The sequence below is a fragment of the Megalops cyprinoides genome, chromosome 12 (genome assembly GCF_013368585.1).
Source record: "Megalops cyprinoides isolate fMegCyp1 chromosome 12, fMegCyp1.pri, whole genome shotgun sequence".
NCBI classification, from domain to species: domain Eukaryota; kingdom Metazoa; phylum Chordata; class Actinopteri; order Elopiformes; family Megalopidae; genus Megalops; species Megalops cyprinoides.
In genome coordinates, this window is record NC_050594.1 from 1,843,124 (window position 1) to 1,855,978 (window position 12,855).

The 12,855-nt window shown below is 48.0% G+C and overlaps 1 protein-coding gene across 1 annotated transcript in view; it reads left to right on the forward strand.

The window, feature by feature from the left end:
* LOC118787066 (intersectin-2-like) overlaps positions 1–12,855 on the forward strand; it is a 35,369-nt gene that overhangs the window by 17,693 nt on the left and 4,821 nt on the right. The window contains 19 exon segments of the mRNA XM_036542476.1: positions 364–451; positions 790–929; positions 1,163–1,302; positions 1,789–2,413; positions 2,597–2,714; positions 3,366–3,490; positions 3,591–3,745; positions 3,911–4,067; positions 4,356–4,549; positions 4,972–5,027; positions 5,272–5,438; positions 5,687–5,732; positions 6,205–6,326; positions 6,977–7,077; positions 7,079–7,347; positions 10,701–10,813; positions 11,657–11,763; positions 12,278–12,458; positions 12,574–12,672. Of these exon segments, the coding sequence (XP_036398369.1) occupies positions 364–451; positions 790–929; positions 1,163–1,302; positions 1,789–2,413; positions 2,597–2,714; positions 3,366–3,490; positions 3,591–3,745; positions 3,911–4,067; positions 4,356–4,549; positions 4,972–5,027; positions 5,272–5,438; positions 5,687–5,732; positions 6,205–6,326; positions 6,977–7,077; positions 7,079–7,347; positions 10,701–10,813; positions 11,657–11,763; positions 12,278–12,458; positions 12,574–12,672 (3,003 nt within the window).

Sequence of the window (12,855 nt, forward strand, 5' to 3'; positions counted from 1 at the left end):
GACTCTCACCCCGGTGCTCTGCTCTGCACAGTTTAGCAGGGAGAGGAGAATGAGCGGCAGCAGCATGACCTGCTAATGCCCCCGTCCACGGGCAGGAAGCCACCTCTCAGACATGCAAAGTACTGATAATGTAGGGGTGTCTGATCTCATCTGCTGCATGTCAAAGCTGGACAGTTATAGTGCAGTTTTAGTGATTATGTCACTGTTGTTTAAGTGTTTGGAAGACATTATTTGTCCATGGTGAGATATGGGTGTTCATGTCATGGTCATACATGAAGAAGTGTTATAGAATGTCTGGTTGCTGTCTGTCGTTGCAGCGTGTGGAATGAATGAATCATGTTCAGATTGGTCCTGTTTCCCCAGGACTGTCAGAGGAAGCTCTCTCAGCTGGTCCCAGAGCAGCAGAAACTGAGTGAGAGGCTCCGCAACATGGGTCTGAGCAACCTGCCCTGTAAGCATCACCCGCGTCACCCCGCGTCACCCCGCGTCACCCCGCGTCACCCCGCGTCACCCCGCGTCACCCGCGTCACCCGCGTCACCCTCGTCACCCTCGTCACCCGCGTCACCCGCAAACGTTTGGAAACATGGCGGTCTTTACCTCAGCATGTCCTCCTGTGGAAAGTTTAGTGTACAAGACCCTGATTAATGACTGTGATTTTTTTCGCTGTGCTATTTCAAGCATCAGAACGGTGCATATTGGCCATAGGTGCAAAATCATGTAGTTATCTTGAGGGCAGCATTCACTTCGTGAACCTCAGCAGCTCGGACTTCCTGTTTCCCGCTCCTCAGCTTCGACGATGACGATGCTGAAGAAGAGCGTGAGTGAGAAGAATGCCGTGTGTCGGAAGCTGAAGGAGCAGCTGGAGGCCCTGGAGAAGGAGACGTCGTCAAAGATGTCCGAGATGGACCAATACAACCAGGACATCAAGGTGAGGGTGGGGGGGGGTGTCAGGGGGCACAGCTGGGCCTCTCCTCATTCAGCCAGTGGAGCTCTGATTCACTGGCTTTACCAGGAAAACCTGTATAAATGGCATTATTTCAACGAATGCGGGGAGAGTGAAAGTGAATCCCTCCTCTGCGTGACCGCAGGTCTGCCGCAGGGATTTCTGGGTAATGTAGCTGGGTGATGGTTTGCTGAAGGCTGGGCGTGTCTGTCCCGCAGGAGCTCAGAGAGAGCCAGAGGAGGCAGCAGTTCGCCCTGGACAAACTCTGCGCCTTCAAAGAGGACAAACTGAGAGAGCTGGAGAGACAGAGGGAGGAAGAGCTGGAGAGGAAGAGGAGGGAGGAGGAGGAGGCTGAGAGGTGACACGTGACGTTTGGGCACCATCCCTACAGCGTGTGCCTGCTACTGTAATGTCAAAGGATCTCTGCTGGGTTATCCTGTGAAAATCAGTTTGCCTCTGTGGCATACATACCAGTACTAATACGCAACTTCATCTTTTTGGAGTGCTGTAGAATGAGTTCTTTTAAGAAATAAACACTGCTATCTCGTCTTTGTTTTGTGATTAAAGTGCCTCGGCAGTGTTGATTATTTGGGAACTGAGTGTTCATCCTCATACTTAGCGTTCTGAGTTCTGACCTGCCTGTTGTGTGTGTTATTGGTGAGCATATGTGCTTTGTGTGTTGCACTAACCCCAGACGGGCTAAGCTGGAGGAGGAGCATAGGAGACGCCTGCAGGAGGAGCGGGAGGCTGCGCTGAGAGAGGTGGAGGAGCGTCGCCAGCAGGAGAAGCTGAAGCAGGAGGAGGAAGAGCGTCGGAGGAGACTGCAGGAGGAGCTGGAGGCCAGGCGGAAAGAGGAGGTGGAACGGCAGAGGCAGGAGAAGCTGAAGCAGGAAGAGGAGGCGCATCAGAGGCGACTGCAGGAGGAGCTGGAGGCCAAGCAGAGAGAGGCGGAGGAGCTGAAGACGCGTCTCCAAGCGGAGAAGGAGCAGCAGGAACGCAGCCTTGCTGAGGAGGAGGAGAGGAGGCGCAAGGCAGAGGAAGAGGAGAATCGCAGGCGGTGGGCACAGGAGGTGGCCCTAAGGGAGATGGAGGAGAGGAAGAAACTGGAGGAGGAGAGAAAGAAGCTGGAGGAGGAAAGGAAGAAACTAGAGGAGGAGAGGAGAAGACATGAGGAGGAGAGGAAGAAACAGGAGGAGATGAAGAGAGAGGAGGAGGAGAGAAGGAGAAAAGAGGAAGAGAGGACACAGGAAGAGGAGAAAAAGAAACAGGAGGAGGAAGTAAATAGAAAAGACGAGGAGAAGAGGAAACAGGATGAGGAGATTAAGAGAAAGAAAGAGGAGAAAAAGAAACAGGAGGAGGAGGTAAAGAGAAAAGAAGAGGAGAAGAGGAAACAAGATGAGGAGATGAAAAGAAAGGAGAAGGAGAAAAAGAAACAAGAGGAGGAGGAGAAAAAGAAACAGGAAGAAGAAGTAAAGAAAAAGGAGAAGGAAAAGAAGAAACAGGAGGAGGAGATAAAGAAAAAGGAGAAGGAGAAGAAGAAGCAGGAGGAGGAGATGAAGAAGAAGGAAGAGGAGAAGAAAAAACAGGAGGAGGAGAAGAAAAGACAAGAAGAGGAGGCTAGAGAGGAGGAGAGGAGGCGACTCCAGCAGGAGGAGGAGTCTGCAGCCAGACAGAAGGAGGAGCCAGTCAGCCATCAGAAACCGCTGTCCACCAAGTCCAACATCAAAGGGAAGGTAGCAGCTCTCCTCAAAGGCATAGAGGAGCGGAAAGGTAGAGAACTTCTCCCATTTCATACTGTGTTTTTGCATGTGCTTGGCATACATGTGCAAAGGCATATTTAGCACTAAATCCCAGCCTGAACTTTTACAATGTGACTGCCTAGAGCTGTCATCTTTGAGGCTACAACTTATTCATTATAAAAGTGGTAAAAAGTCAGTCATTTCTGTATGAAGGTAATGTGATGCACGACTCAACTCAACAGGCAGAAAGCTACATTTGAAATAAAACGATGGAGTGATGGTATCGTACCATCATTGTACCAACTGTGATCTATGGAACAGATGACTGACATCACTGACAGGTTGCCTGTGGTTGTAGGTGCTGATGTCACTGACAGGTTGCCTGTGGTTGTAGGTGCTGATGTCACTGACAGGTTGCCTGTGGCTGCAGGTGCTGATGTCACTGACAGGTTGCCTGTGGCTGCAGGTGCTGATGTCACTGACAGGTTGCCTGTGGTTGTAGGTGCTGATGTCACTGACAGGTTGCCTGTGGCTGCAGGTGCTGATGTCACTGACAGGTTGCCTGTGGTTGTAGGTGCTGATGTCACTGACAGGTTGCCTGTGGTTGTAGGTGCTGATGTCACTGACAGGTTGGTTGCGGTTTCAGGTGCTGATGTCACTGACAGGTTGGTTGCGGTTTCAGGTGCTAAGCGGGCAGCCAGCATTGCGCAGAGGAAGTCTGCAGCTCTGGTCACCTATAGAGCCCTCTTCACCTTCTGCTCCAGGAGCGGCGATGAGCTGGGCTTTGAGGCGGGAGACCTGATCGAGGTATGCCTCCCGCGCCCCTCCCGCTGATCCTGGGTCAGTCTTATAGGGAGCTCCATTAGCGATGGGCTGTAACCTCATTCCATTTCCCATGATCCCACAGGTGGATGAGAGCGCGGAGGGGGAGAAGGGCTGGCTGTATGGCAATGTTCGCGGGGCTGTGGGCTGGTTCCCTGTTAGCTATGTGGAGAAGCAGCCCAAGGCCGATCCCTCCGTCTCTGCTAAACCCGCCCTGCTGGCCACGCCCTCCACCCCCAGGTACACTCACCTGCCCCACAGCATAGCCTTGCCACAGCATCACTATTTCTCATCCTTTAGCGGCTAACATTTAGATGCACAAATGATTAGCAGGTGGACAGGTAATACCAACATTCCACAGATTTGCAGAGAGTGGCAGTGTAATGTCTCCTGTGTCCCTGTCAGCTCAAGCAAACCAGAGGACGAGTCTGCTGCCCCTGAGATGAGTCCGGGTATCCCCAGTGATGTGGAGAAGAGCCCCGCCCTTCCACTCACCCCTACCCCTGACCCCGCCCCCGATCCCGCCCCCCCTGTGACCTCAGTCCCAGTGGAACAAGAACAGGTGGGTCTGAGAGATGAGACTCACACAGGTGACGTAGCTCCCTCCCGCTCCTAACATAACCCTAAACCCTAACCCTAACAGTAACGCTAACACTAACGCTCTCCTTGCTATTGCAGTACTCAGCCTCAGAACTCCCTGACAAAGTAAGAGTCAGAATTCTTTTACCAAAACAGGAACAAACTCATAGTGCAGTCTTTGGTGTTCCATTGCTACATTCGGCCTTCTTTCCTGAAGTGCAGTGTCCCAATGTCTTAATAATACTGCTCACCCGGGTGTGATGAACCTCAGGTGGGTAACCTCCAGGCCCAGGTGCTGCGCTCCTGGACAGCGGACGAGGACAGTCACCTGAGCGTCTCCCAGGGCGACGTGGTGACGGTGCTGGAGCAGCAGGAGGACTGGTGGCTCGGGGAGCTGAACGGGGTGCAGGGCTGGTTCCCCGCCTCCTGCGCTGCCATGGCGACCGCTGACATGGTGCATGCAGAGTAAGACACGCCTTCTCCCCAGGCACGGAGCGGTGCTCACCTGGCAGGCAGGTTACCTGTACTGCAGGTCGTGGCAGCGCTGCAGTCAGTGTGAAACTCCTGCAGGCTGCACACTGGCTGCCAGCCCTCTCCCAGGGCAGGTTTAATGTTTAACCAGGGAAGGATGCAATCATGTGCTGGAGCTCCTGTCTGCCCAAAGCCTGTGAGAAAACTGAATGGGATTTTATCTAAGTTTCAGAAGGATACAGACACAGACACACAGAAAAACCATAATGAAAATTACCATTGCCCTATCTGATGCGGTTCTGTCAAATGAACCAATCACAGCCTTAATTTGCCCTGTAAATGAGCTGAATGCACTGTAACTGGAGTTAGTAAGGACCCAGGGAAATTAATGCTAGTTTCTGTTGTCTTGTTAACAGTCAGCAGCTTCCCCCTGCAGATGGATTTGGGATAACACAAAGCTGTCAGCCAGAAGGTATGTAGGAGGTCTTTGTGTGACCCCCACCCCCCCACAGGAACGCCCCCTTTGTCCCCAACTACTCAGCTACCGTTTCCTCTTAAATGGGTACTGACGACTGCAGTAATTATTTTTCAGTTACTTCTCATGTAAGCATTGCCGCAGAATAGATAACAGCACTGGTCTTTAGACAGACCCTGACATCGTCTCATGCAAGCCTGTCCTGTAATCTGCCCTGCTCTTTTCTGCTCTGTCCAATCAGAGTTCGTGGCCCTGTACACCTATGACAGCCCAGAGCTGGGGGACCTGACCTTCAGCGAGGGGGACACCATCCTGGTGATGGAGAAAGGAGGGGACTGGTGGAAGGGCTGCATTGGGGACAGGTCTGGGGTCTTCCCCTCCAACTACGTCAAGCCCAAGGAGACAGAGGTGAACCCAACAGTGTCCTTTTAATGCTAATAATGTCATGGTCAGAATGGGGGGTTTATGTCTCTGTTTAGTCAGCAGGTTGTGATGGAATGATCCGTTTTAGTTTGGTGTGTTGATTTCCGATTTCCGATTATTGGTATCCCTATAATCCTCTGTAAAAGAGCAGGACTGTCTGTGAGAGTGTTATGCAAAATGTCTTTTCCTTTGGTAACACTATATCTCAGCCTCAATTATCAATGTGTCTGCAGGTCCCTGCCAACACAAGCAGACCTGCAGCTCCCAACAAGAAGCCAGGTCAGCGCCTGCGCCTACACCATACATTTCACTAACAGCACAGCCATCTTATAACGAGCCACTTCAATGACCTCCCATCTGACTCAAATAATAGCAGTGTAAAATGCAGCAGAACTCAGACTACATGTATGGTTGAGAAGTCATGCAGGTCGTGGTTAAAATGCCCACACTTAGTGTCCCATTCTCACTGAATGTGGTTTTTTAGGATCAGCTTTCTCTTCTCTTTAAGTGCCCATGTTAAATCACAGGAACCTACTTATTTTCATTTTGATGTCCTGTATGGCTGCACAGATGAATTTTGCTGTTAAAGATGTATAATTTCTTTGAAACTTTAATTAACCTCATGAATCATATGGGTAAAATATGAAAGGCATTTGTCATCGTTAGCCTTGATAAAGGCCTTTCACACCTGTACCTGAGGCGGCCCTGTATCCCTCACCTCACGCTTTTGCGATCGGTACCTGCTTTGTAGAAATCGCCCAGGTAATGATGGAGTACACGGCAACGGGGGAAGACCAGCTGACCCTGGCCCCCGGGCAGCTCATCCTTGTCCTCAGCAAGACCCCCACTGGCTGGTGGAATGGAGAGCTGCAGGTGAGAGCCAGAGCATCTTACTGCAGCATCTCACAGCAGCATCTCACAGCAGCATCTCACAGCAGCATCTTACTGCAGCATCATACAGCAGCATCTTACTGCAGTATCTCACAGCAGCATCATACAGCAGTGTCTTACTGCAGCATCTCATAGCAGCATCTCACAGCAGCATCTTACTGCAGCATCATACAGCAGCATCTTACTGCAGTATCTCACAGCAGCATCATACAGCAGTGTCTTACTGCAGCATCTTACTGCAGTATCTCACAGCAGCATCTTACAGCAGTATATTACTGCAGCATCTTTTAGCAGCATCTTAAAGCAATAAATCAGGTGTCATTTCACTGTTTGTTCCCTCATATATGATATGATGCAGACTGTATTGTAATATATGTTCATACATGTTATACACATACATGAATTTTTGTCTGTGGCTGAACAGAATGAGCTCCACTTTCAGCTCTTGGTTGTGAGAGAGGACTCCCAGTAGCTTTGTGATTCGTATACAGTATGTAATATTTGGTGTACAGTACATTTTGCCTTTGGATTTAATATTATAAAAAGGTGTGTTTCTCCACAGGTGTATTGAATTTGGATTCATTCATTCATTCATAATTCTGGGTTTGATTATGTGACTTTCCTCCACTCAGGCAAGAGGTAAAAAGCGTCAGAAGGGTTGGTTCCCCGTCTCCCACGTCAAACTCCTGGGCTCCAGCAGTGAGAAGTCCACACCTGCACCTGCGCCAGGTAAGAGCGCCTAAGGGGGGCTCCTCAGGTACCCTCTCCCAGTGAGCCATACTCACGCGTCTCTCTCCTACAGCCCAGCTCTGCCAAGTCATCGCCCTGTACGACTACACTGCCTCCAGCCAGGACGAGCTGAGCTTCCCCAGTGGTCAGCTGATCAACGTGCTTGAACAGAATGACCCTCATTGGTGGAAAGGAGAGATCAATGGAGTCACAGGCCTGTTTCCCACCAATTACGTAAAAATGGCCACCGCCGAGATGGAAACCAGTCAGCAATGTAAGTACAATCTCTATAACCACAAATATAAAGCAAATCATCACTTTTATCTATTTATTTCAGTTTTTTTGCGCAGAACCTCAATGGTAAAGTCTTTAGTGGGTCCTATAGAAATATACTAAGCGGTGTGTTGTTTTGAAATGGTAATCACTGTGTCTCTCTAAGAGAGTGTCCTAGTGTTCAGTGTTTGTTTCTTTATCTTTCTAATGAGGGGACAGTTGGTGATGGAAATTAGTCCATAGCCCACCCCTTTCTGTAAAAAGAGGTGGAGTTCACCTCAGAGGTTCACTAAAAAGGCCTCCGTTGGTGGTGCTGAGTACTGTGAGGATAATGTTACAGGTTACAGTCTTAGAAGAATTCCATGTGTTTGCATGATGTAGCTTATTGAAAGAAATCATACACATAGACACACACCTATGTGTGATATGTATGGGTTTGTCTAGGATGTCTCTGAGAATGATGGAAGGTTTGAATGATCTCAGGGTTTTTCCACACACAGGTCTTTTTAAAATGATTTTTCTCCTTGCATGAGTCCATCTGTCTAACACACTTTTCCATTCATTCCTCTCTCTGTCTCCCTTCCTTTCTCCCTTCATGTCTTTCTCTGTAGGGCGATAGTGTTGCCTCCTCCTCCTCCTCCTCCTCCTCCTCTCCTCCTCCATACTGCTGACAGACCCTGTGGCCTGTCTGGGCACGATAGTGTTGCCTCCTCCTCCCCCTCCTCCTCCTCTCCTCCTCCATACTGCTGACAGACCCTGTGGCCTGTCTGGGCACGGCTTTCTGACCTGACCTTTGATATCAGGGGGAGTCAAACAACTCCAATGAATGTTCCAGTTTACATCTTGCAAAATGCCAGTTCTTCCATACATTTGCTGGTATTCTGTAGATGGTGCCCCTAATCCTACAATGTCACTGACCGATACCAGCAGTTTTCATGTATGAAACTCAGTGGGCAATGGTGGTGAGCAATGTTCAGTGTCAGCATTTTGCCAGTATTTTGGTCTGAAAGGCATACAGTGTAAGAGAAATTGAAGTTTCTGAAAACCTTCACATTTTACATTTCATGTGCTTTATTGCCTTAAATCACCTAATTATTTTCACATTTAAATAAAATACTTTTTAATGTTTCCTTCCTTCTGGAGGGAAGCAGTCTCTCTCTGTAGTTCTCGTGTCTCCACGCTGTCTGCCGTGTTCCCTCTGGTTCTTTACCCTCTGAGACTAAGTGTTCATTTTGCCCTCTTTATGCATGTCTCTGTCCCTGACTTCAGCCACACAAACTGTAGTGTGTTGGTTTGGCAGTAAGGAAGATCTGCCTGAAGCACATCTGAAAATATATTCCCAATTTAGACACTGTCTGTGTGAAAAATTTGATTTGATTTGATGATTTTAGATGATGTTTGATTGAATAGCACTGGTGCTGTGTGAGGCCTGACAAAAAAAAATTGATTGTAGTACGGATAGATATGAATGCTTTACTATAACAATAAGCATATGGTTTAGTCTGAACATGTTTTTTTCCTTGTGATGTGACATGTGATCGCAGACTGTGAGCATGCAGCTTACTTACTTAGCTTTAGCATTACAATCATACTCTTCTCTTATTCAATTATTCAGTTATTATTTAATCAAGCTCCATTTTCAGTTTTGATCTTTAAACAATTTTAATTTTCAGGATTGTGTCACTCAACTGGACCTGGATAAATAGTGATTTGAAAATGGATAAATCATGCTCAATTGTTTTACTTTACAAAAATATACTTTCATTTAATCACACATATCTCAATCTTTACATGGTGTTATCCTTAATTCAGATTATTCACTTAGATTTTAAAACATTCTAACACTTTGGTGCCTGTAGCAGTAGTTATTTGAATGAAATGTGACAGTTAGCTGAATTAATTTCATTCAGAAAATAGCAGCTGAATTGGCTAGCTGTGTTCTGATTGGCTAGCTGTGTCCTGATTGGCTAGCTGTGTTCTGATTGGCTAGCTGTGTCCTGAATGGCTAGCTGTGTCCTGATTGGCTAGCTGTGTTCTGATTGGCTAGCTGTGTCCTGACTCTGCCATTACTTGCAATTCCTCACATCTGTTGTTTCTGTTACATTTTAATCTGTAAAATTACGTAGCTCGTTACATAGCTCGTTACATAGCTCGTTACTGTACATGTGACTGAAAATATGAGTTAAATCTAGTCCTCTAACAAAACCACATACAATGCTTTAAAAACGTTAAAGTTCTTGCCAGCACACGTTAAATAGCAATGATATGTTCAGAGGAATATATAGTACAGCAATCTACTTTCTTAAATTACTAAAGAGCTAAAGTGAAAGGTGCTCTATTTTTATATTTTAGACTATTGTTAGAAGTGTTTCCATCATATGCCAGTGGCCACCACCACGGGAGACATTTTATTCATACATCAATTTCTTTAGTGCTTGAAGGGATTCTGTTATGGCATATGAATGATCTGATGTGGATTTTATTTTGCGTTTATGCTCCAGGTATATTTGAACTCATCTGACTATTTTGAAGATGTACCGCATTTGTATACATTAGTATACACAAGTGAATATAGCCATTTCAAAAATAAAGTCTTCTTTTGAAAGTCTATTGCTTTTTGTTGTTAGTGGTCTGTTGCACCATGAAAACGTCATTTGCAGATCATGTGCCACCGTCCGAAAGGAACCAGGTAAACATTTTTGAATGTACAAACTGAATGTAGTCGTTTCAGTGATGTAATTTAGGCATTGTTGTAACTGCAGACATGTGCATGGACGGGCTGTGGGTGTGGCCTCCCACTGAACTTTTGGGGAAACATGAGTTTGCAGAGTGATGGCAGGCAGTGTTTTTTAAATTTGGGGAATACCTCAAACAAAGCTGTCAGTGGAACTCCAGGCCCTGAGGGACAACCGCTCTCTGGCTGGTCAGGGAGGAGACTCCGCAGTACAGAGTTTTAGAAACCTTTCTTTGTCCCATTGGTGGTATAGTCGCATGCATAGCTGCCTTCCAAGCCGTTGACCTGGGTTTGATTCCCGGCCAGTGCATGTCTCTTACTATTTGTGGGCAGCAGTGTGGCATAGTGGTAGGAGCAGGGCTCATAACCAGAAGGTTGCCAGTTTGATTCCCCGCTGGGGCACTGCTACTGTACCTTTTGGCAAGGTATTTAACCCAGAATTGCCTCAGTAAATATCCATTTATACAGCTATCCAATGTGTATAACTGTAACCGATGTACGTGGCTGTGAATAAGAGCATCTGCTAAAATGACAATGTCATGTCCCAGATGTTTCACAGGGTCATTGTAGCTTGATAAGCATGTAGCTGTGTGTCGCCTGACTGATGTCTCCCCCGACAGCGTCTGCTGACATGGACGCCTTGAGCCCGCAGGAGAAGAAGAGGCAGGGCTACATCGTGGAGCTGATCGAGTCAGAGGAGCGCTACGTGGAGGACCTGGAGCTGGCTCTGCAGGTGCAGCTCCCTGCTTACCTCACCTGCTGTGCTGAGCAGCCGAGCAGCCGAGCTGTGCTGCGCGTTCAGCCATGATCACTCATCCGCCTCCTGACCCAAGAGGAATCCTCGTACCACCAGTCTGTCTGTCATGGGCTCTGTTACAGTACAATGTGTTGGAGGGTTTAGGGCAACTGTACTGGAAAGAGGGGGCATGCTTTAGCCTGTGAGCACCACTGAGGTCAGGGGCATGTTTTAGCCTGTGACGGACATAGACCACTGAGGTCTGTTAAGCTCACTCATATTCAACACCTCACATATTTGGCAGGCTTTTACTGATAATGACACGTGATGTGATACGTTATAAATGATTCTCGCGTAGTGAGCTGATGTTATGTAAATAGCCGACCTGTGTTCTGCAACTCGGAGTATGATAGCAGCTCTATAAATAGAGACCTGTGGCATCTTTGTCAGATGCCAACGTGTGTGTGTGTGTATGTGCGTGTCTGCCAGTATTTTAACTTTGTGCTAGATGTTTTATTAATGTCGGAATCAGCCGTGACATTCCTGAACAGCGTGTTTGTGTTCATCCTGAGTACAATATGTTCCGTTGTTGTGGACATTAGTGGTTGTGTGTGTGTGTGTGTGTGTGTGTGTGTGTGTGTGTGTGTGTGTGTGTGTGTGTGTGTGTGTGTCTGCCAGTATTTTAACTTTGTGTGTGTTTGTGTTCATCCTGAGTACAGTATGCTCCGTTGTTGTGGACAGTAGTGGTTGTGTGTGTTTGTGTTTCCTGCATGCTTTTTTATTCTGAGTGCGCTGTTTCCTGCTGTTGTGGTGGTAGCTGTTATGTGTGTTTCTGTCCAGGTCTTCCACAAGTTCCTGTCTGAGTCGGGCCGTCTGACGGAGGAAGAGCTGGGATTGATCTTCCTCAACTGGCAGGAGCTCATCACCACCAGCACCAAGCTACTCAAGTGCGTGCTCCCACCCGCTCTGCACAAGACCACTGATGCAGTCATTGCAGAGACAGAGAGACAGCTCTCAATGACTGAAATACTTACTGCCTTAGTAAAGTGTTAGCAGTGTAGCTTTTCTCAGTTTACGCAGCCAATTAAACTAAGAAGGCAGTGTTTACAAAGATATAGTACGAACTCAAGATGTCAATCGTTAATATATGTTGAAATGAAAGCTTCACAGTGGAAATTCCTTTTAAGAAGCCACATAAGTAATGGGTGGAACTCCTTAGCTGAACCAGGAAGGAACAGATATCATATCCACAGTCATAAAGGGTAGAAAAGGTGACTGACATCTGAGTAGAGTAGCACTAAAGAGAGGCATAAAACACTCATTTAAGATGGGTGCATAAAGAATCTAATCAGTTCTGCAATACAGGAAGAGCTGTGAGACTCACAGGGTTGTGTGTATGTGTGTGTGCGCGTGTGTGTGCGTGTGCGCGTGTGTGTGCGTGCGTGTGTGCGTGCGTCTCAGGGCCCTGCAGGAGAGGAAGCGGGTGAGTGGGGACAGGCCGGTGCACATGGTCGGGGACGTGCTGGCCTCTGAGCTCTCCTGCATGCAGGCCTACATCCGCTTCTGCAGCAGCCAGCTGAAGGGGGCCGCCATGCTGCAGCGTAAGACCGACCAGGACCCCGAGTTCAAGGACTTCCTCAAGGTGAGGGAGCCCAGCGTTTTGGGAATCCCACCCCCTGCTTTCAGTCACACTGCCTCGTTCCCCTGGTGTCTCCCTCTGTGACGGGGGCATCCTGACCCTCTGCTGTCTCCCGCAGAAAATCGCCACAGACTACCGCTGCAAAGGCATGCCTCTGTCCAGCTTCCTGATCAAGCCCATGCAGAGGATCACCCGATACCCTCTCATCATCAAGAACGTGAGTCAGCTACTCATGCAGATGCACTGATCTTTAAATTACCTGGATGGCCCGTACCATGTTCGGCACTTGCTCTGAGCCTATCCAGATGACGCTAGGATGTCGTCTGCACAGATCTGCACATGCTCCATGGAGGCTTTGTTTCCAGGTGAAACAAAGTTGCTCTGGATGAGAGCATCTGTT